Here is a 24,141-nt window from a genome sequence, read left to right as displayed (position 1 = left end):
GTTGTCTCCACAGGACAGCACTTATCTCACAAGTGAAATACTGAAATCATCTCAGGTGAGGAAACTGAAAGCAGGATAAAGGCATCCTTACAAACACTCAAAGCAACAGCCTCAACACTGGCTGTCTCAGCACCAAGTGACTAATCAGGACATGCTGTCACAAAGGAGCTTAAACCTTCAGCCTAGCGAATGCTCCCCTCAAAGCACGCACGGGCCCAAAGACAGAAGTGTGATATTTCCATGGAGTCAAATAGACAGAGCATGTGCAAATTATATTGCTTTAGTTTTGAGAGCAGTATTTCAAAGCACTGTTTAAAGAAGGGCTTCAAGAACTCAATGATGAAGACAGGGCACTCTTCAGACAAAGGGCTACTACATTTTGCCTCAATATGAAACTCTCAGAGGAAAAAAGTCAGTAAGAATTCATTTCCAAAGCTCACCAGGAATCCAGATGGAATTCTAACACTGTTCAGCACACACCCTGCCCTCATGTCTGCAAAAATACAGCCTTTCTGTAAAGTAAGGCTGTCAGAAATGTACAGATACCCGGAGGTAGGGTGATTATAGGAAGAGAACATTCTCCCACTACAGGACGTAACTCCTTCTGCTGCTCAAGCTCTGAAGAGCTCTGAGGACCTTTGAAATATCATGAGACACTTTCTAATACAAGAATTCAGAGGGGAAAAATATCCATAGTGTAGGCCAACAAAGGAAAGAAGTGTCAGATTTAGTGCCCTGGTCACCTCCTGGTATTAAGCCCAACTTACAAAAGGTCTCAAGAGGTCACACTCATGTTCCTTCTGCAGAAATCCAAGCACAAACCACACAGCAGGTTAAGTCTGTGTAACAAAAGCAACTCTTCAGTGTCTCCCCAGATGCTGCTTACAGAACAGTGATGATTTTACAGGAAGCCTGTTGTCCTGAGGAATCTGTCATAGCCCGGTGACAGATGCTGGCGCTGGGATAAGCCACCTACCTTGCTCCTCCACCACCAAGCACCAGTGCAATGGCATTCCCAGTCAGAACACGAGCCAGGCGGGAAAAGTCGGAGTGACGGTCAGGAGGTTTCTGGCATATGCGTTCGTACATCTCTATCTGCAGGAGAGAGGCAGAGGATGCTCACTGCAAAGGCAGAGCAGAGCCTACACTACCAGCCAACAATGTAATGTGAAGAAGTGGAGAGCTGTTCTTCAAATGAAAGAGGGTTCATGAACTACCCAAATAGTTCTAGTGACCTCTCATACTTTCACAGTAGCTGGGAAGATTTCATCATAGCACAGTATTTTCCTTGGAGCTGTTTCTCTTTCTTGACAAGGATCTGAAGCTACTGGGAAGCATCCCAAGTCTGCCTCTGCTTTACCTTTAGCATGGCTTTTGCAAGCATGGGGATCAGCCTGACGAATAGGACTCTACCACATGAGCATATCTATCAATATGACCTTGAGGTAGTATTTACTGTCTTCAGCCTATCAAAAAGGCAAGTATTCATCCAAAAAGAAGACATAAGTCCTTATCCCTGCTTCCCATAGTAATTTGAGTCCAAACAGATTAAAAGAGAACACTCCCTGTGTAACAGTCAGTTGCACTTCAGAATATGACACAGTGACGTTATCTCAGGTTAAATTTGATACACAGAGTACATATACTACAGCTGAGGGCCCAGCCACTGAAGCAGGAATCTCTTACCAGCTTGGTCAGGCTTCTTCTGGAAAAGACTCTACGTGGACAATGGAGATGAAGATGACCAGAACACCAGCTCCGCATGTTCAGCCATTCCACAGTTCGGGAAGGGAGAGGCCCATCCTCCTTATGAAGCAGGATCAGTTGCTTCTGGGCTCGGACCGCAGTGTTCTCCAGCATCCTTTCCAGCTACAGCAGGTTATAACACAAGAGGAATGGGGGTATCAGGTATTTGCTGCTCCAGCATCAGTTTAACAGAATACTGCATTGTGAAATACATATATATGTACTTACACACATATATACATCTGACCACTACTCCTATCTAAATATGCAGGCAACTGTGTACACAAAGACCCCTCAAACAAGGTTGATGTAGATAACTTCACTGTTAGCTGTGGGCTTATGTGGCACATATAAAGCTGAAATCCAACCAGGATTCAAACCTGAATGCTTTTACCTGACACAGACCATTAAACGCACAGCACAGATACACGCTGTCCATGCAAAATGAGACCGCTTCCCAAGTCATACCTAAGCCTCCAAACGTTCAGCGTGTTTTGTTATTTCACTTACAATCAGACCCCTTTTTCCTCTTGCATTCCTTATTTTTGTTGGTTTAGACAACTGATGGCAACTTGCTTGTTCTGTGCTTCCTGCCTCCCACGAGCAGTCAGGAACCAACACAGAGTGACACACAAGAACACTGCTGGTGGTACCAGTCCCAGGCTCTTTGAAGGTCAGACTCAGCACTTCACAAACCTAAAAAAACCCACTTGTGACCTCCTTTTTATGTGTGCTGCAGAATTTATGCGCTGCTCGAACAGCTTGGGAAATAAAATACCCAAAACAGATTGTAAGGGAGGAAAAAATACAGCTTACAACCTGCAACAAAATACATTCAATTATTCACACAATACAATTCCTATCTGCTTTTCCTAGGCACACACCATCAATTGCACCCTGGCAGAAAATAATTTCTCTTTCTGTGTGGAGATCCTGCAAAGAACTCCTGGACAAAAATGCAAAGCTTCAAAGCAATTTGATTTTTGATTTACCAGTGGCCGAAATGACTCCTCAGAGGCAGCAAGCTTAGCTGGAAGTACTTGTACATCAACCTTGCCATTTCAGTTCAATTCTTCTTCTATTTGTAATACACATTTCTCAGGAACATTTTATTATTTACGTTTCACTGGGCATTAAACCCAGCAAAACTCATGAGTGTGAAACGAGCTTCTTTGAGACCCCCCCCGCAGTCCTGATCCAGCTCTGGGGCAGCAACACAAGAGGCATGTGGAGATGCTGGAGTAAGGCCAGAGGAAGCCACAGAGATGCTGCAAAGGCTGGAGCAGCTCTGCTCTGGAGCCAGGCTGAGAGAGCTGGGCTGGGGCAGCCTGGAGAAGAGAAGGCTCCTGAAGGGGAGACCTGAGAGCAGCTCCAGTGCCTGAAGGGGCTGCAGGAAAGCTGGAGAGGGGCTTGGGACAAGGGATGTAGGGACAGGCCAAGGGGAATGGCTTTAACCTGCCCGAGGGGAGACTGAGATGAGCTCTTAGGCAGAAGCTCTTCCTTGTGAGGGTGCTGAGGCGCTGGCACAGGGTGCCCAGAGAAGCTGTGGCTGCCCCATCCCTGGCAGTGTTCAAGGCCAGGTTGGACACAGGGGCTTGGAGCAAGCTGCTCTAGTGGAAGGGGTCCCTGCCTGTGGCAGGGGTTGGAGCTGGAGGAGCTTTAAGGTCCCTTCCAACACAAACCAGGCTGGGATTCTGTGATGATGGACACTGCAAGTATGGGAAGGAGCTGGTTCCACACCTCTCCAACAGTTGGCTCCTGGTCTCCCAGCCCCACGATCAGGATGCAGTCAGCCTGCCGGATGCAGCGCTGGGTCCAGGGCGTGAGGGTGCTGTCTGCCTGGTAGAGCACAATGCGGTGGATGTCCTCCTGTTGTCCCAGCCAGCTGGTTAGTCTGTATTCATGGATACTGGGGACAGAAGAGCGAAAACAAAAGGCATATTTCAGATAGTTTTATATCACAGCTCCTAACAGACTAGGGAGAAATCTTACACGCCAAGCACAAACTCTTAAGGGCATCAGAGAACTGCATCTTTTGCTCATCCAGTCTAAGAACCTTATCTGCTCACATTTCCAGGCTCCTCCTTTCTGTATTTCTCCATTGTTTATACATTTTATATATATATATATATATATATATAAATAGAGAGAGAGAGAGAGAGAGAGGCAAGAGACTGCAGTGATACCTAACTTCAACAAGACTTCCATGGAACCTCTAAGACTGAGAACACAATAACCACCTGGAGCAAATCAACTTTTCCCATCTCACAAGTGAGAAAGTAGTTACAGAAAAAGAACACCTGCATTTGAACCCAATCCTCCTGAAACACTGTTGTCTCAAATCCCCTTGATGAGAAAGTATAACCTAGGTTGGAACACAGGATTTTATTCCCAGACACTGTCTATATTCCCCTCCCCTGGCAGTGTTCAAGGCCAGGCTGGTCAAGGCTTGGACAAACCTGCTCTAGTGGAAGGTGTTCCTACCAATGGCAGGGGTTTAGAACTGGATGAGCTTTAAGGTCCCTTTCCAACCCAACCCATTCTTACTCTATGATTTATTCATAGGTATCAGTGAGGGCCAGTACCTGTCCAGTGCAGCAGCACCAAGTCGCTGTTTGATGTTATCACTGGTGAGCAGCAAAGCAGGACCTGGAAGAACAAGAAATTTCAGGTAAGAACTCCTGCCCTTGAGCTCCTGACAAACCATACTGAGGAAATGCAGCTCTAGCAAACGCAGTTCTGTGAGCTTGCTTGGAGAATCATGATGGATTGGTGCAATGAGCAGAGAAGAAAGAGCCAGCATGAAGCCTTCACAAAACCTTGCACATTTATCTATAGCAACATCTTCCCATTCTCCATATTCCCAGAGCTCTGTTACTGTATTAGTCATAACCTACAAGCTCTCTTCTATCACATTCGTGGTGTCACGTAGGATGAGGGTTTCTACTGCAGCTGCATTTGCACCAGCCCAGCATTCAGAACATCACAGACCTTTTGCAGCCCCAGAAAGCCCAGCAATCTGGTTTCAAACAGAAAAGCTATTTCATTGACATATTGAAATACAACATTTGATCATCCTGCACTGAACCAGCTCCCCACGTAAATCCTAAAGCTGTCTAGAGTAGTGCTACCTAATCAATAGGCCAACAGGAACCTGTGCCACCATGAACCCCAAGGAGAGAGACTCCCAAATCTGTGGGGCCCAGCCTGATGCACATGACTTCCACTCTAGAGACAGGCACAGGGACATGCCTGGCAACCACATTACAGCCAGAATGGATTTTGAGGCACATCAAGTTTCCTGCAGGCACTTTACTTGATTTTTCCTTACCAGCAATCATAGGATCATAGAATAGTTGGGGTTGGAAAGGACCTTAAGATCATCCAGTTCCAACCCCCCTGCCATGGGCAGGGACACCTCACACTAAACCATGGCACCCAAGGCTCTGTCCAACCTGGCCTTGAACACTGCCAGGGATGGAGCATTCACAACCTCCCTGGGCAACCCATTCCAGTGCCTCATCACCCTCACAGTAAAGAATTTCCTCCTTATATCCAATCTAAACTTCCCCTGTTTAAGTTTTAACCCGTTACCCCTTGTCCTATAACTACAGTCCCTAATGAAGAGTCCCTCCCCAGCATCCCACGTGCCATATGTGGTGGAGGTTGCAGAGTAACTGCAGCTGAATTAAAACGCAAAGAAAAGAAAACTGAAGAGATTAACCTCGCACCTAGAGAAAACATTATGTGTCTCATACTGAGAGAGAACTTCACATTTAGGAAGCAGGAAGGAGCAGTTGCTTTGTATTCATGCTTTCATTGTGCAATCCTTCAGATTTTCATTAAAAAAGAACCGAGATTTATGGTCCAAATAACAAAACACTTCATTATGTGAGGTCTCTCAAGGCACTAATGAAACAGCAAGTTCAATGTGTTTGGTAAAAATCAAGGAACCATGAAGGAACAACATGGTGAGGTTGCAATTTCACGCTTCTCTGTTCCATAAGGAAAAGCTGCAAGTCCAGCACCGGGAGCTGAGCACCATGACCTCCAGGCCAGCTCACAATGCTCAATTCCTCCAGCAAAGACTTCACTCTGCCTTAACACAGTTCGGGGTTAGACCTGAAAACACTCAGAAGTATGATTTATCATCTTGTACTTTCCAACATCCAAATCATGTTTGTTCTTTGTGACACTGATGAGGAAGGAGGAGCAAACAAATAGGGACAAAAATATCCGTAAGTGAAGACCAAGGGATACCAAGTAAAAGCTGGTAAGAAAGCACAGAAAGGAGGATGACCTGAGAGGAGAACTGAACTTCCTCATCTTCCAGTGAAGCTTCCGGGAGTTGGTTCCTATGAAAGCACTAAGTTCCAAGTAGACAGAATTAGTTCATACACCCTTCAAGAGCAGAGCTGGTTTAACCTGTCCTTCACTCCTGCATCTGTGCTGCTCCTCCCTGGTGCCCACCGAACCGTCCTTCTGCAGGGAGCCTCTTCAAGGCCAGGCTGGACAGAAGGGCTTGGAGCAAGCTGCTCTAGTGGAAGGTGTCCCTGCCCGTGGCAGGGGTTGGGACTGGATGAGCTTTAAGATCCCTTCCAACACAAACCAGACTGGGATTCTGAGACCCAACTCTTGTGGTAAAACCACATCTTTCTTTAACATGGTAGATTCTTTGATCTGTTTCACCATTCAGCTTCACAACAGTTGGTCTAGCACAACTTTGGGTAGCATAACAGGATTGAAAGAGGTCTCCCAGAAGAAATACTGATGACATTGCACATGATGAAGACAGCAAGGGAAAGAGGGCAGGTCAATTCTGAAAAAGCATTCAACACCAGTTACCATTTGTGTTCTTTAACGTGCCAAAGCTCTTAGCAAAACAGAAGTGATATATTGACCACCTTTTCTTCCATTATAAGTGATTTACTAAGCCTTGTAACAGTGGTGGAAGTCCAGCAGCAAAGATGAACAACAGGAATGCAAAATGAACCAAGGAATACAACAAAAACATCAAGAGAGACAAAGGCCGAGGAGGGAGCAGAATGCTGCACCTCTGCGGTTGCCTGCTACCTCCCTGCACCCTGTCACCAAGATCCAAGAACATCAGGAGGAGGTGGGAGGGCACCACGCCGCTCTAACACACAGGGCCATGCCCTACAGGGGAAGCATCAACCCAGACACCCTGCCAGCCAGAACCTTCTGTGCAGGTGACACGCAGGCTTGTAGAGCCAAGGTGCCTCTCTGTGACAGTCAAGGTGATGGCTATGTCACCCACAGATGACCTGAATGGGGACAACACATCCCCATCAAGCATGAAAAGAGCCTTAGAGGAGCATATCATAGAATCCCAGCCTGGTTTGTGTTGGAAGGGACCTTAAAGCTCATCCAGTTCCAACCCCTGCCACGGGCAGGGACACCTTCCACTAGAGCAGTTTGCTCCAAGCCCCTGTGTCCAACCTGGCCTTGAACACTGCCAGGGATGGGGCAGCCACAGCTTCTCTGGGCACCCTGTGCCAGCGCCTCAGCACCCTCACAGGGAAGAGCTTCTGCCTAAGAGCTCATCTCAGCCTCCCCTCTGGCAGGTTAAAGCCATTCCCCTTGGCCTGGCCCTCCAGGCCCTTGTCCCAAGCCCCTCTCCAGCTTTCCTGCAGCCCCTTTAGGCACTGGAGCTGCTCTAAGGTCTAAGCCTGCAAGGCATCCCCCTGCACACTGACACATGGGATAGAGGTGCCCAGACCCTTGTTCATCGCCATCAGAGACTACATGGATGCTTCCAACTGAACCCACTCTGGTTTGTTTCAGAAATAACAACTATCTGCTCTCCATTCCCAATCTCTAGCAAGCTCCCAATTAACAAACCATTAAATAACCCTCCGTTAATGTGATCAAGAACAACAACATATGTGTTCTCATAGACCAGAACGACCAAAAGTGTTATTTAAACTAAAGTGGAGAGAGCAACAAAGTAATAAAAAGCTCTCCTTCTCAAGTACATCTTCCTTGAACAGCCATAGCTGCAGGCAGGAGCACCCAAAAGAATGTTAGTTAGTTAGTGCTTTCTAAACTTGCACTATCATAGTTACAGATCATCATCTAGTGATGCTCTTCCCACTCCTGTCATCAGCCCCACAGCTGCTGCTGGAGTCATGAAAACATCTACATGACAGGCCAGACTGGATGGGGCCTGGACAAGCTGCTCTAGTGGAAGGTGCCCCTGCCCGTGGCAGGGGTTGGAACTGGATAAGCTTTAAGGTCCTTTCCAACACAAACCAGGCTGTGGTTCTATGATCCCTCCATCCTACAGCAGCCACCTACATCCTTCAGGGACTGTTCTTTTTCAGTAGCTTTAGACATAGGGTGATGAGCTCAAAGTTATGAACTCAGCAGAGGTGATATGAGGTAACATTAAATATTTATCTAAGCCTAGTAGTGTGTCTGTGACTGTACCCAGCAGCAGATTGCTGGGGAAGAGTATTAGAGCAAGGAAAGCCTAATGACATTCTCCCAGCCGCCAGCAATTTCATGAGATTCTCAAGACAGAGGAGGGGACTTTTAACAGCCCCTGAGGGACCTTTTCATGCTATGACCTTGTTGGGATTTTGACTTCTGAGCCTTGATGTGCTTCAGGTGAGAAAACCACACAGCAGCAGTCTTACCCCCAGGCACAGAGGATCATGATTCATGGGGAAACCTCATGGAGCATCTAAACTGGTACTCCAGAATCATCTGTTCTTCAGTACAGAACTACAGTTCCATGAAGGAGAACTGAGGAGAACAAAATGCTGGCAAGTGTCTGAGGACTAGTTCATTTTATATTTTAAAAGGCACTCGAGGAAAGGGCTGAGAAAACCCTCCAGCAAGGCTGCCAGGCTCAAACTGCCCCGGTGAGGAGACACAAGCATCACACAGAGGAGACACAAGCATCACACAGAGGAGACACAAGCATCACACAGAGGAGACAAAACTCTTCCTTTCTTTCCAAAGATGAGCATGGTTCTCACTTTGGTAACTGTTCTCCACATCAATTTCATAAGATATGCAGGAGTGGGAATACAGATACCCTAGTTCTAAGTCTCATAAAACATAGTCAGAAAGTTGCCTAGAGAAATCAGAGGCCCAGAGGTCAAGGTGTGATCTCTGATGCTTAGAAATGATTGCAAATCATAGAAACATAGAACGGTTTGGGTGAAAGGGACCTTAAAGCTCACCCAGGTCCAACCCCCTGCCATGGGCAGGGACACCTTCCACTAGAGCAGCTTGCTCATGAAACCCACCTCACCTGGAAAGCATGCTGGCACAATAAGATACATCCAGTCCAGAATGCACTCAGGGAAGATTTTAGCACAGCAGCTTCCTTGCCTGGACTTAATCAAAAGAGAATTTACATTTGGCCTAACAGAAGTCTATAAAATCATGTGGCAGAGACAGAACTGATAAATGAGTTTGATTTCCCAGCATGAAATACTCAGTTGTGCCAGGGTCAAGGCACCACATTAAACACTTAACACTTAAATCTGATCTGTGTGTAAAGAAGGGAAAATCAGGCAGAAGTACAACTAAAAACTCCTCTAAAGTATTAGAAAAGATGCTTCAGCGAGCTTTCCAATACACTTTACATTTTTAGAAATGGAAAGAAAGCTTATATTTAAAGGGCAGAAAGGAAGGAGAGACACATATGTTGGATTTGAATTCCTCCCTACGTTGGTTTGAAATTATATACGATCAGAGGGCTCCCACATAGAACCAGCATTCAAAGCCACATGGTATCTCTGAGCTGGCCCCAGAAAAAGAACAAAAAATAGGCAAATAATTCTTAAAATCCGAATACTGCAGAAGAGCTTTTAATCAAAGACGTGCTCAGCTCCACCAGGATTAATAGGAAAAATAATAATCATAGAATCCCAGCCTCGTTTGTGTTGGAAGGGACCTTAAAGCTCCTCCAGTTCCAACCCCTGCCACAGGCAGGGACACCTTCCACTAGCACAGCTTGCTCCAAGCCCCTGTGTCCAACCTGGCCTTGAACACTGCCAGGGATGGGGCAGCCACAGCTTCTCTGGACAGGGATAAGAGAAAACACAAGAGGAGAAAAGGAGGAAATAGAAAAGGTTAAATAGCAAGCAGAGCTTGCTGCTGCTGGGAAAGAAACAACTAACATACAGCAAGCCCCTTGCAGTGAAGCACTGGCAGAAGGTTCACCACTGTCCCAGAGCATTGCTGATGGACTGTCCCAGTGAGCAGAGGTTACAAAGGCTGGCAGGCTTGCTCTGCCAGCTGTGCTGGGAGCCACACGACCAGCTGTGTTTTCACACAACACTTTTCTCTTCCCACTGCTCCATTTTGGCAAGAACTTCAGAAGCCAAGGTTGTGCAGTACCATCTACAGCTGCCGAGCACCACACAGACATCAGTTTAGGAAAAGAGAAGGCGAAGAGGGTGACCGAGGAAAGGTGAAGTGATCATCACAAACCCCCTCACTCCAGTCGCTTTCAACTGGAGAAGTTATTTTTATTCCCAAATAGTCCATCTACCTCCTTAAATGTCTGTTTGTTTTATTTACAGGCTCTGAGTGCTGTCACACATCAAAACAAGCTGGCACCAATCCATAAGAAGTACCCATTAGCAGTATAGCTGGGAGCTGTGCTCCATTAGGGATGGAGCATCTCAAAGTAAGAGGAATCTTCTGCCGCCCACAAATCAGTTCTCACTCTGACTCCACCATAAGCTGCACACAGATTCACATTTCAAAGGTTAAAGGGATTAAGCAACAGCTTTTCCCTGTGCCTGCTCACCTAATAGATTTTTTATAGGAGACTACTAAGTGCCAGCTCCAGATACCCTTGAGGTCAAAAAGGCAATAACCAATAAATGTAAGTGGTTGTACCTCAAGCATTGTATAACCTGTACTTTTCAAAATCAAAAGCCATGAGATAGCAGACTAACAATTCATCAAAGGATTACAGCAGATTTACTCAAGAGGTGTGTGATACCGTCTGAGGATGAGAAGAGGATGTTCAGGAAATGTCAAACTGTAGTACTGAGCATGAACTGAATCGTGAATTAAATACAGGGGTTTGTGAGCAACTGGAATTGCAGACACAACTGCACCAATGGGTAAAGCAATTAATGACTCAGCTGCGAGCTGAATACAGGGGTTTGTGAGCACAGGAGAGACAAACAAGAGGGCAACAAATTGGACAACGATCTAGGACTAAAGTTGGAACTTCCAGTGCCAGCCTGGATCTCCTCCACAAGCCTCTTCCATCAAGTTGTATGTTTACCACTCACTGCACTACCTCAGCAGAAGAAAAGTGCATATGAGATCCTTTGGTGGATGAAGCTGTACAACTGAGGAAGCCTGAAAAGCTCTCCGAGATGAGATGGAGAGAACTGGACTCACAGAGAGGCTCCATGGGCACAGTGCCCTGGTGGGGAATCTGTCCATTGAAACCAAGGCAAGAGGCCAGACAGAGTGGTTAAAATTTCTGAGTCATTAAGGCCACAAAGTTTCCCACTGAAACTAAATGCATGTTAGGGGTGGGAACAGTGAAGCAAAAGGTCATGAAAAAGGCTGATCCTGAGCACTGCTCTATCCCTACCCCCAAAGCAGCATGAATTCACCTCTCGCTGAGGCCAGGTACCTGGCCATACCTCTCCACCAAGGCAAGCAGCATTCCTTCCCCATGGTGCAGTAACACATGAACACCTCTTACCCACAGCGCTGAGAGCGTGCTTGAGCTCCAGAGTGAAAGCTGTCAGTGGCACATCTTCAGACACCGGCATAATTGCCACTGTGGAGAGATTGCTGGCAGGATTCCCAGCATCCCACTTGCTGCCCGAGCTGTGATATCCAAGAGGATGACCTGTTCGGAAAGAAAAGATGTGCCATCAGCCAACCCAGGAGCTGTGTGTCACTTCAGTGTCACGTCATGGTTTTCAACTGCCAGAGGGCAAGGAAAGTGCCAGAGAATTGCTTAACCCAAGAGAAATGTGACATCCTCCAGGGCACATAGAAGAGTTCCCACACATCTCCTACTTGAGAAGATGAAGATCAATTTCTGTCATTTTTGGCTGCTGCCATGGAAGTTAGGCGACAGTAAAATTGTTTTTTAAATGTGATGTGCATTTACCTGACATGTTAAGACAAAGATAAAAAGGCACTTTTGAAAGGCACTTTGTACAAGGGCAGGTAGGGACAGGCCAAGGGGAAAGGCTTTAACCTGCCAGAGGGGAGACTGAGATGAGCTCTTAGGCAGAAGCTCTTCCCTGGGAGGATGCTGAGGCGCTGGCACAGGGTGCCCAGAGAAGCTGTGGTAACATCTGAAGTATCCCAGCCCGGTTTGTGTTGGAAGGGACATTAAAAGCTCATCCAGTTCCAACCCCTTCCATGGGCAGGGACACATCACACTACACCATGTTGCCCAATACTCTCCCCAGTCTGCCCTTGAACACTGCCAGGGATGGGGCATTCTCCACTTCTCTGGACAACCTGTTCCACAGCAAAGCAGCTTCTTTTTATCTAACCTGAACTTCCCCTGTTTCAGTTCCAAACCACTGCACCTTGAACATTTCCTCCTACACACTTCTATCAGTAAATACACTTTGTTTTGCCTGTGCCACATACAAAAAGCTTAAGAACCAACCCATAGGACCGCTTCCTCTCAATTAATGCAGCAACATAATGCAAATACAGACAGATTAAGTCAGTCTCCAGGAGCTGCCACTCAGACTGCCTGATTCAAGTCTATTACAGCTGCTATTTCCAGCACTCCCTTGGAGCTCTTCTCACAAGAAACTCAAGGAAATTTCAGTGCATACAAGCAGCACTCCTTTTCTATTTCAATTGCAAATCATCCCATTCCCACACTGAATTACCTATGCTCTGCCAAAAGAAATTGTGCACATATATATAATAAAATCACCATTCACTTGTGACAACAGCTAAAATATTTAGTGACAAATTCTCATTTCAAGGATGTGCTTTTCTGATTCCAGATTTAAGGGTATAAATCCAGCTCTCAGGAAGCATCAGTATCAATGGAGTAGTCCAGGAACAAGTCTTACCTCCCTGCTGAAGACTGCCAAGAATCTTCTCGCCCAGCAAGTGAATAAGTCTAGTCACAACCTAGCAATGGGAAAGAAAGAAAGAAGAGAAACAAACATTCAGGCAGAATGTACTAAAAATAGTGCATCTAAATGGATCATTTCAACCTCTTGTAAGACATCATATCAAGTTAAACTGCACAGAGACAAGGTTTATAAGCATGGCTTCTTCGCTGGCTGGAACATATGGTGACTGATCATTTGTCTGGATTTCTTTTACCTTATTTTAGTCTAATCTGGAAGAATAAGAAAACAAAGTGAACCCCAAACAGACAGTGTTTAACTTATTTTGGGGAACAAAAGAAAAACACAGAATCCCAGCCGGGTTTGGGTGGAAGGGAACTTGAAGCACATCCAGCTGCAACCCCTGCCACGGGCAGGGACACCTTCCACTAGAGCAGCTTGCTCCAAGCCCCTGTGTCCAACCTGGCCTTGAACACTGCCAGGGATGGGGCACCCTGTGCCAGCGCCTCAGCACCCTCACAGCGAAGAGCTTCTGCCTAAGAGCTCATCTCGGTCTTCCCTCTGGCAGGTTAAAGCCATTCCCCTTGGCCTGTCCCTACAGGCCCTTGTCCCAAGCCCCTCTCCAGCCTTCCTGCAGCCCCTTCAGGCACTGGAGCTGCTCTCAGGTCTCCCCTTCAGGAGCCTTCTCTTCTCCAGGCTGCCCCAGCCCAGCTCTCTCAGCCTGGCTCCAGAGCAGAGCTGCTCCAGCCCTCGCAGCATCTCCATGGACTCCTCTGCACTCTCTCCAACAGCTCCAGGTCCCTCTTGTGCTGCTGCCCCAGAGCTGGATCAGGACTGCAGGGGGAGTCTCCCCAGAGCACAGCAGAGATGAAAAAATCCAAATTTTTGTCAATCAAGCTGCATTTCCAGTCCTTCTCATTTCTTCCTGCAGGGCACTGGGACCTCTGGGTCACTCTCACTCCTGGGTGGCTGTTGCCACCTCCACTGTCTGTAGGTACTAAGGGCTCAAAAAGCCTTGGGGCTACAGGATCTCCCCCACAGTTCTGCTTCCACCTGACCTTAGGAATTAGTCCATATTTACAGTAATCAATACAAAGTATCTTGAATGAAAGGGATACAGACACACTGTCTGCAGAATCAGAACAAACTATCTAACAAACTGCTCTCCCCTCAAGTCACGTTTCTCTGAGACCTTTTTAGGGACATTTTTTTTTCCCAGGGTTTTTCCCAACAGGACTCACATGGATACAAACCAATACTCAACCAGCCCAGCACAGCTGAGAGCTGACCAGCTCATCCCCAACAACCAATAATCCCAACAAGTGCTGTAGCCAAAGACTAATAATTGCAATGCCAAGGAGTGACAGGCATGGGGAATGCGTCACTCATTCCACAAAGCTCTGTGCAAGTGTTTTACCAAACAAGGAAAAGGGATATTTAAATGCATTAAGAATTAATAGAGCAATCATTAGACACTGTCTCCCTAATAAATAATTCAAGGTCAAAATAACTCTAATCTTCAGGAAGACAAACTACCAACACAAGAAATGTTCCCCAGACTCTTCATAAGCTCAATAAGAAGCAGGAAACAGCTACCTTAGACTTTAGACAGACACACTGTTCCCACAGGAACAGGCACTTCAGGGTGCATCTTTCAAGTAAAAGGCCATGTAAGCACTCAGCCAGGTCCACATGTCCATCAGAATCATTTCTATAGCCTGCTTGGAAAATGAAATGAAATAAATGGCCCCAGACTGTGCAACTCATCGCTTTAATGAGCACCAAGATTTATTAAGCATCTCTAGGAGGGAGGCAGAAGAGCAAACAGGCAGCTTCTAACAGAGGGTGACTTTGAGCAGCACAAGGAGTAAGAGCTAAACAAAGTTATTCCAGTAATCTCTGTCCCACAGCCATAACTGCACTGTCCTGAAGATGCCACATCAACCATAGAATCACAGAATGCTTAGGGTTGCAAAGGACCTTAAAAGCATCCAGTTCCACCCCTCTGCCATGGGCAGGGATCCATCTCCACAGTGGTCCAAGACCAACTTCTTTGAAGTTCCTCTTATTTGCCCCCGTGGCACACACAGATTGTCCATACCTGCTGAACCAAGAGCAGCAATGCTTTCCCAGCTCCTCCCTTATTCTGGAATCCCAGACAGCACCTAAAACGCTTCCATTTGTCCAAAACATAACAAGAGCTGATGATCACCCAGCAGACTTGTTACTGCTTTAGCAACAGCAAGAGCTGCAGTTCTGAAATTCAATAAACAGCACTGAGTGCAGCTGTGGAAAACTGACCCAACTACGGGGAGCAGGGAGGGAAAGAGGGAATTCTTAATAAAAGAGGCTGGTTGTCCTTCCTAAGGAGACAACCTGCCTCCTGAGAGCATTCCGGAGAACCCAGCTCACATGTGTTCACCCAACAACCCGTATCTGCACAACCAGCACTTTCCATCAGCAGCTTTGGAAGGTGTGATGAACATCTTACACTTCTGAACCACTTTAAACATCAGAATTATAATTACTTACTAAAACCATCTCCTGTATTTAGCACTGTTTCTGCTTTACAGACAGCTCAGGAGAGCTCCAGCTCCGTTAAAGAAAATGTCCAAGGTTAACGATGGAACTAAGAATAAAACCTATTGGTCTCATTTTCCAGCTGGCTGCTCCTATTGCCGGGAAATATTCTTTGCCTGTTTGCTGGAGCAGACCTTGCAGCCTTGCTACGTAAGACATAGAGCAATTATTTCCCTGGTGACTTTGTAAGACAAGCAAGTCACCAACCACAACGGGATGAGTCACTGCCGCAGTCATGGCAACGCCGAAGAACAGTGCCTGGGACCGGAGCTAACAACTGAACTGAAATTTCCCGAGTTCTCTGTTAATACACCAGATTCCTTTCACAAGAGGGCAAGGTTTCCCTTGGAAAGAGGCTTGTCCATCCGTCTGAGGGAAAAAGCTATAAAGAATCATAGAACCACAGACTGGTTTGGGGGGAAGGGATCTTAAAGCTCACCCAGTTCTAACCCCCTGCCACGGGCAGGGACACCTTCCACTAGAGCAGCTTGCTCCAAGCCCCTGTGTCCAACCTGCCCTTGAACACTGCCAGGGATGGGGCAGCCACAGCTTCTCTGGGCACCCTGTGCCAGCGCCTCAGCACCCTCACAGGGAAGAGCTTCTGCTTTAAATCTAACCCAAACTTCGCCTTCACCCCTATAAATCACACCTCACCATCGACAGCAGACCCAGCCTTCAGTGACTGACCTTCACCCCCCACTACAGGGCAGGCAGAGCAGCTCTCACTACATTCAGTACAACTGGGGAGAACGTGAAACCAAGACACAAGAAATATCATTCATCAGGTTTCCAAGCACCGTTACTCCTGCAGGAACAGGGCACAAGGAGGAGCAGCACAGCTCGATGCAGCCCAAGACTATGACAAGGTTCTGGGAGAGGATCTGGAGTGGCACACAGGGGGCTGGTGAGGAGGAGAAGGAAGCAGAAATTAGCTCTTTGGTTGGGATGTCATGGACAGGGACTGAATGGTTATTGCCTGTGGTCTGGAGGAGATGGAGGCAGGAGGAAGGCAGGTAGCAGGGTGGGTATCTCAGCACAGACATCTGGGAAGTGATTCAGCAGTCACTGATTCCCACCCTACCTCTTTAGCCCTGGGAATTGGCAGTGAGGGTTTGGGCATAAGGGGAAGGCAGGAACTCTGGCAGTGCTGCTGGGAAAACCAGACTGACCGGGAAGAAACCCGAGTTTTCAATCCTCCAGGGTTGCAGTGTGCCATACAACCCTGGCAATGCTGAGCCGATGATGGACAGGCACTGCTCTTCCCAAAACAGACCAGGCTTCCTCCCCCTCTCCATGCAAACACCAGCCTTTCCCAAGCATGGTGCCAGAAAAGCACAGAGCACTCCCCAGGCACCTGAACATGCAACATCTGAACTGTCTCATTTGCATGGCAGCACCATCACCGAGGGCTAGACAGCCTTCACAGCACAGGCAGAAGCACCTGGAGTGCTCATCCCTATGGCACATCTGGGTTTTAGAGTCACTCTCGGCACCCATCCACCCAGCCCTGCAAACACACCCCCGGCTCTCCACAGACACAAGAGCAGGAGCCGAGGTTTAGGGTTTGGAGACAAATCTGCCCTGATTTTTCAGACAGCGAGTTGGAGCCCAAACCTCCCAGAGAACACCAGGAGGCTCCCCAGTTAGGTGAGAATCATTAATTGCCTGCAAAGTAAATGCAACTTTTTGCCTCCTGTACTGGGGATAGAGCTAAACCTGTTTGACTTGGTGAGAAAGCAGAAGTTATCATTATTATCAGAAACCACCATAGCAGAGAGCAGGCCCTGCTCAGTTCATCACAGTTAACCACTGCAACCAGTAAACGAGGAGCAGGGACAGTGATCGCGCACTTCTGGTGTAAGGCCAAGTGTGAAGAGAGCTGCACCACTGTGGCTTCACAGTGCAAGTTAAACCTGCCCTTGTGACAAGGAGGGCACTTTCCTACCCGCTGTTACCTTCTCAAGCTGTGAAGTGATTCAGAAAGGTCACCAGGCTTTGCCACCAACCTCAGTATCCATCCACCAGGTCTTGAAGCGAGAGTCTGGACTTTGGAGCCTGATACTTAGAGATGACTGAGTCAACTTTCCAAAGCATCCCCTAAGCAAACAAAGCCTGAGCTCATGAAAAAGACTCTTCAGACCAGAAGGCAGAAATCTGACCCTACAGATCTAAAAACTGAGCGTATCTCCATCCCAGAAGCTACTCAAGATTCCAGTGCAGCACTGCTGCTGTCCAGCAGCCCCAAAGCCTGTCCTGCTCTGTAGACACCACTGCAATGGTAACTTCCTAAGGCCTGGCTCAGAGCAGGACATTCAGTTGAAACACACATCTTATAGAACCACACACTGGTTTCTGTTGCAAGGGACCTTAAAGCTCCTCCAGCTCCAACCCCTGCCACGGGCAGGGACACCTTCCACTAGAGCAGCTTGCTCCAAGCCCCTGTGTCCAACCTGGCCTTGAACACTGCCAGGGATGGGGCAGCCACAGCTTCTCTGGGCACCCTGTGCCAGCGCCTCAGCACCCTCACAGGGAAGAGCTTCTGCCTAAGAGCTCATCTCAGTCTCCCCTCTGGCAGGTTAAAGCCATTCCCCTTGGCCTGTCCCTACAGGCCCTTGTCCAAAGCCCCTCTCCAGGGAAGCAAAGGAAATGAAATGTTCATCCTCCCACCTCCTCACCTTTCCAGACTGACTCACCAGAAGACTCTTGTGCAGGGCAAAACACGATTAAGAGTATTTTTCTTTCTCAAACGGCAATAGAGAACACTTTATTCAGCACAATTCCACCCCCCTGACCCAGCTTACCATGTACCTAGAAATATGTTGTCTTCCTGACTATTCCTGAATCAGCTCCATTTCCAGTAAGACCCACTTGAGCTCTCTTAGCAGCCTCCAATCCCCCCAGCTCCCCCGGCTTGAATAGGAATGTCTGTTCCTGCATTAGCTACAGAGAAGGCTCCAGGAAAGCTTTAATTCTCCCTCTGCTTAACTAACATTAAATTACTCAACCAACCTGCAGCCTCTGCATTGCAGGGCAAGGACTGAACTTCCCATTCCCAAGGGGACTGTATTTGCCTCTTTAGGATGACTAATTCCAGTTCCAAAACAAATGACCTTCCTGGAGGTGGCCAGGCAGAATTACAGCTCCCCATCATCCACCAGCGCTGGCACAGACACTGCGCCATCCATCACGGGTCTTGGGGATCCTCCCGAGCACCACTTGCTTCACAGCTACTCCAATTCCCACACCAAGTTGATACAGTCACACTATAGCATTCTATTTCCTATAATCCCTTTAAGTATTTCTACCTATTATCCACACCCAGCTAATCTTCCATGGCTGGGATCGAGTTAAAGCTTTAGTTCCTATTCAACTGTGAAACTTAAGAGTTGCTTTACAATAAGCCCTTTTGAAAAGGATTTTTATGAGAATTCAGCTGTAAAATACTTTCCTATGGAAATTTCTTTCAGTGTGTGAACAGTAGGGATTGCCTGGCAAACAGACTCTCTCCTAATAGATAACAATGGGAACAAGCAAAGCTTCTTCCCCATCTTGGCTCACAAAACTGATTTAGGGAAATCATGGCAAATTGACACAAAATGTACACAAATATCCAAATTCACAGTAACAACTAATCGACAGTAAAGGTGCTGTGTAGTGCACATCAGTCTGAGAGAGCTGGGCTTGTTCAGCCTGGAGAAGAGAAGGCTTCTGAAGGGGAGACCTTAGAGCAGCTCCAGTGCCTAAAGGGGCTGCAGGAAACCTGGAGAGGGGCTTGGGACAAGGGCCTACAGGGACAGGCGAAGGGGAATGGCTTTAACCTGTAGGAGAGGGGAGACTGAGCTGAGCTCTTAGGCAGAAGCTCTTCCCTGTGAGGGTGCCCAGAGAAGCTGTGGCTGCCCCATCCCTGGCAGTGTTCAAGGCCAGGTTGGACACAGGGGCTTGGAGCAAGCTGCTCTAGTGGAAGGTGTCCCTGGCCGTGGCAGGGGTTGGAGCTGGAGGAGCTTTAAGGTCCCTTCCAACACAAACCAGTCTGTGGTTCTGTGGTTCTTGCAGTGAACAAGAGGGCTCACAGGTGAGCTAAAGACTTTCTCAGGTGACTATGAATTTCAAATATTAGGTTAATACAACGTTAAGCCTTTAAAATTCAAACCAGTCATCCAGTAGCCACCTTTAAATTAAATATGTCAAATAACAATTTATCGGTGCCTACACAACAGGGTATTATAGACCTTAACATATGTGATTTTGTTAAAGGACAGGTAAAAGTGCTTTCTACCACAGAGACCGAATAAGCTAGCGTGGAAAACAGGGCTGCCAAGGGCTTTCTGTTCTACAAAGTAAATGCAATTGGGGTAAAATAGTAATAAGAACATTTCACCTATACAAAGTCACATAATAGCAGGTTCATTTCTGCAGAGCTCTTGCCAGGAGTCGAGATAATTCTCTACCAGCTTTCTTAAGCTTTTTTTCTTCATGAGGGACAAGGGAGGAGGAGAGGTAAATTAAATCCTCAACTTGAATAAAACCAGGGCATTACTGAAGCTTCCCATGGCCCCAGCTCTGCTAAACACTCTGCTTGTCACACAGTCAGGGAGCTTAGCAAGGGGTCTCCCATGAAAACTTCTGACAGTTGGAGAACTGCTGTGACAAAGCAAATGTTCGAGGCTCACTCACAACCATTTCTGGCACTTTTCAAATGCTGCTACAGCACACAGAGAACTGAAGCTTTATCCCAGGGCTCTTTGAGCATCTAACACTTGTGATCAATTGTGTCTTGAAGAAAAATGGCATTCTCACATCACTGCTGTGATTCAGCCCTCGCTCCTGCCTGCCTCGCGCTGGGCAGCTACAGGCGGTGACCATGCTCCCAATGAACATTTTTCTTCTCTCCTTTTCACATCCACTTCTACAGTCAAGAAAAAAAACTTATTTGAATGGACCACGAGAACAAATACAGAAAACTCTAGAAGCATGACCTCTCCTGACCTATTCCAGTGCTACACCAAGTTGAAATAATGTGATGCACAGTACAGCCAACACAGAAGAAAGCGTTTTGAACAGAGGGCACATTACAGATCATGCTTTGAGAGGCAGATAACCACAGGGAAGGCTCCATACACCTCAGGAAAGCACACAAAGGTAACAGGACTCACTGTTCAGGATGGGTGCTGGGTACTCCATGTATTTAAACCCCAAGAGCAGGCATAGGGAATTAAAAGAAAGATGCAGAACACCTGTGTATTTTCTAGCATGCAGAAGGTTGTCTCACAGATTTCCACCCCCCCCCCCCAAAAGCTCCTAAGCAATTTCTCAGTGCAATTTCCATCAGTTACAGCAGGTTTCAAGTTCAAATGATAAAAACAATCTCAGTTTGGTAGAGGCAAAGCTAATCTAGGAAATGTGATCCAAGTTACATGCTGCTGTTAGAACATCTCTATAAGCTGTTCACAAATGCTGTGCTCTCGCTACTGCTTCGAAACTGCTTTGAGGTGCCAAAAATCGTGAGCTGATTCTCTGTCCTACTTTCCAGAACTGAAGGCAGTGATGAAAATAGAAAGAATCAATTCCTTTCCACTCCTGCTACACTGAAAAGCTTCAAGCAGCACCAGAAGTAAGCACAGAGGCTGTCAGAGGAGCAAATGCTCTTACTGGCTGCGTGCCCTGACAACTACGCTGGAGAGCTGGGCCCTCAGGCAGGAGCTGAGCCTGGAGAAAACAAGGAAGTTTTGCACTGTGAACCACTTTCAATAGGGAATGTCTGGGATGCCATGTGAAGACAGGCAGAGAGACTTGCGTTTGTTCAGCCTGAAGAAGAGAAGGCTTCTTAAGTGGGGGAAGACCTTAGAGCAGCTCCAGTGCCTAAAGGGGCTACAGGAAACGTGGAGAGGGGCTTTGGACAAGGGCCTGTAGGGACAGGCCAAGGGGAATGGCTTTAACCTGCCAGAGGGGAGACTGAGATGAGCTCTTAGGCAGAAGCTCTTCCCTGTGAGGGTGCTGAGGCGCTGGCACAGGGTGCCCAGAGAAGCTGTGGCTGCCCCATCCCTGGCAGTGTTCAAGGCCAGGTTGGACACAGGGGCTTGGAGCAAGCTGCTCTAGTGGAAGGGGTCCCTGCCCATGGCAGGGGATTGAAACTGGATGAGCTTTAAGGTCCCTTCCAACACAAACCAGGCTGGGATTCCATAAAAGATGCTTTTCTGATGTGCAGAGGACTCAGAGGGAAACCCTCCATCCTGCTGCTGAATCACAAACAAGCTCCTGCTACCTTGCCCATTGTTTCAAACTCCTGCACCAGCTATCCCTTCACTGCTGCAGTACTTCTGGATGGATGAGGAAAACAACATCATAAATCCTGCGTGTAAATCGTTCCACTAGAATAACAGGAGAAAAAAACAGACAGAGAGAAATCACTTGGCACATCCCCCTGCTCAGCACTTAGCACTACCTCAGGCACAGCTTTTTAAGAGGTTATAAAACCAAGTAACATTTTTTCAGCCTTTCTAGAGAGCAAAATCAGCTTTCCCTCAATACCCACCTGCTGCAATTTCAGTACACCACCATTTGCTCCACCCAATATGGTGAGCAGCTCGTGCCCTTCTATCGGGGAACAACTTTACCCATTTGAAAACAGTTGCCATGACTTCCCTTAACATTTCACTGTCTCTTTGCCTTTGTAGGTGACTTTTCTAAACAACAACCAGCTACCTTCTGTGTGCTCTAGACTCTCTTCTCTTGGACTGCCTCTTCTTTTGAATGTGCTGACACACACACATATATATATACGTTTATATATATAAATATATATATATATAAATTTATATATATGCAGTGTATTTTCCAGCCTTTCTCAGCCTGTCTCCATAGCAGAGGAGGTGCTCCAGCTCTCAAAGCATCTTCTGATCAGCTTAGTTATAGAACTGCAGAATCCCAGGCTGGTTTCTGTTGAAGGGACCTTAAAACTCATCCATTTCCAACCCCTGCCACGGCCAGGGACACCTTCCACTAGAGCAGCTTGCTCCAAGCCCCTGTGTCCAACCTGGCCTTGAACACTGCCAGGGATGGGGCAGCCACAGCTTCTCTGGGCACCCTGTGCCAGTGCCTCAGCACCCTCAAAAGGAAGAACTTCCACAAGTTGAACACTGCTACCAGGTCATAAATCAGGGCAGGAAACCTGTTACATCAAATAGAGAAGATGAGGCTCAGAGGACTGTTTAAGAGAGACCCCGAGCACAGGAGCACCTTAACAACCCACACCCCAAGTTCAGAAACACTTCAGCCAAAATAATGCTCAGAGAGAAACCAGAAAGATTATTTGTCACTGACATAACTTCTGAGCACCTACTGCAATAATAGAGACAAAACGCCACAGCTTTTGTAAGGGGAGAGTGCATGAATATAGGCTTTATGTTATACAGTTAAAAAATAGTAATTAAAAAGTTACTGTGCCCTAGGAAAGAAGCAGGATGCCAGGATTTATGCAAGGATTTTAACTTGGTTTATTACTTTTGCAGGTCTTTTTAAGACATCTGGCAAGTTAAGTATACGCCTTAAAAGCAGCAAAAAGAAAAATCAGAAATCATTTGAAGTAACAGCATTAAAAAGCTGCCTTTAAGGCTAATGCAATGATTTAGTGCTTAGTATAATGTCCCTGATGCACTTAGGGACAAAAGAATTACATTTCGAGTCCGTCAGACTCCAGTTGTGCAGGAGGGAGGTATAATGTCAAGTGAATTACAGGAGACCGAGAAGTTGATGGATTCACAGGGAGCAATCTCAGTCTTCAAGACACAAACAGATCTGGCAGTCACAGAATAAGGACTGACAGCCTAAAATGCAAGGGAAAGGAAATCCAAACTCCCAATATCAGTGCTTTGGGAATAAAGGTATGTGTAACCGAGTGCTGGCTCCAAGTCCAGGTGAGCAAGACAAATGAGTAACAACATTTTAAAGTGATTTTAGAAGTCAAACTCCATTTAGCATCAATAGCACTAAGTGATTTCCACTTTGCTAAATAAGTATGGCCTGCATTTACATGAGCTCCTGCCAGACACACAAAACAGCCCTGCAGTAAAGCATGCGGAAGGAAGAGAAACTGATGAAAGCCCGGTATAGATCAGATCAGGCAGACAAAGAAAACCAGATGTTTCTCAGTATGCATCAACATATAAAACCCTCAAAGGACTTGGTGCTAATGGACAGTTTTAGATCCTCAGACATCATTTGAGACAGACAGGACTGAGTTTTCATTTCCTTACCTGGGGGAATTTGCGCTTGATCGATACCAGTGCTCCCTCAGGGAGTTTGGCAAGTTCGGAATCTCTGACGGCATGTACTGTGGTGGCTCTGGGTTGGTTGGTTAATGCCTCTACCTGAAAGAGTACACAAGAAAAATATTAGAGAATCCACAACACGCTGAAAGAATCACACGTCAGGATGAAGAAATGGAACAAATCCCAAGATCCAGACTGTCATACTTGCTGCTCACACACATTCAAAACCAAGTGCTGTTTTCCTCCAAGGGGGCTGCAGAGGGAGCTTCCTGAGGCACGTCCACCTGCAGCAAAGTATTAGAATCTCTGCTCTGCTGGTGGAAAGTTAAGTTTTCACAGAAATAGAACACACAGGGCCAGACAGACAGTATTACAAGAGGGAGCTGTAGGGACAGGCCAAGGGGAATGGCTTTAACCTGCAGGAGAGGGGGGACTGAGATGAGCTCTTAGGCAGAAACTCTTCCCTGGGAGGGTGCTGAGGC

At 47.0% G+C, this 24,141-nt stretch overlaps 2 protein-coding genes across 3 annotated transcripts in view; both read right to left on the bottom strand.

The window, feature by feature from the left end:
- RPL12 (ribosomal protein L12) overlaps window positions 1–24,141 on the bottom strand; it is a 136,450-nt gene that overhangs the window by 29,515 nt on the left and 82,794 nt on the right. The window lies entirely within an intron of this gene.
- Window positions 1–24,141, bottom strand: part of PNPLA7 (patatin like phospholipase domain containing 7) — a 124,840-nt gene that overhangs the window by 49,070 nt on the left and 51,629 nt on the right. For both annotated transcript variants that reach the window (XM_061479747.1, XM_061479746.1), the window contains 7 exons: window positions 23,645–23,758; window positions 12,810–12,870; window positions 11,459–11,608; window positions 4,332–4,395; window positions 3,487–3,655; window positions 1,687–1,869; window positions 977–1,095 (listed from right to left, as the gene is read on the bottom strand). In XM_061479747.1, coding sequence (XP_061335731.1) covers window positions 977–1,095; window positions 1,687–1,869; window positions 3,487–3,655; window positions 4,332–4,395; window positions 11,459–11,608; window positions 12,810–12,870; window positions 23,645–23,758 — 860 coding nt within the window. The remainder of the gene's footprint in view (window positions 1–976; window positions 1,096–1,686; window positions 1,870–3,486; window positions 3,656–4,331; window positions 4,396–11,458; window positions 11,609–12,809; window positions 12,871–23,644; window positions 23,759–24,141) is intronic.

Source organism: Pezoporus flaviventris, unplaced genomic scaffold (assembly GCF_033815535.1).
Source record: "Pezoporus flaviventris isolate CSIRO_AGI_PZ_B2104156 unplaced genomic scaffold, CSIRO_AGI_Pfla_v1 ptg000154l, whole genome shotgun sequence".
NCBI lineage: Eukaryota > Metazoa > Chordata > Aves > Psittaciformes > Psittacidae > Pezoporus > Pezoporus flaviventris.
Note: the sequence above shows the minus strand (reverse complement) of the source record. Positions and strands in the feature narration are given on the sequence as shown.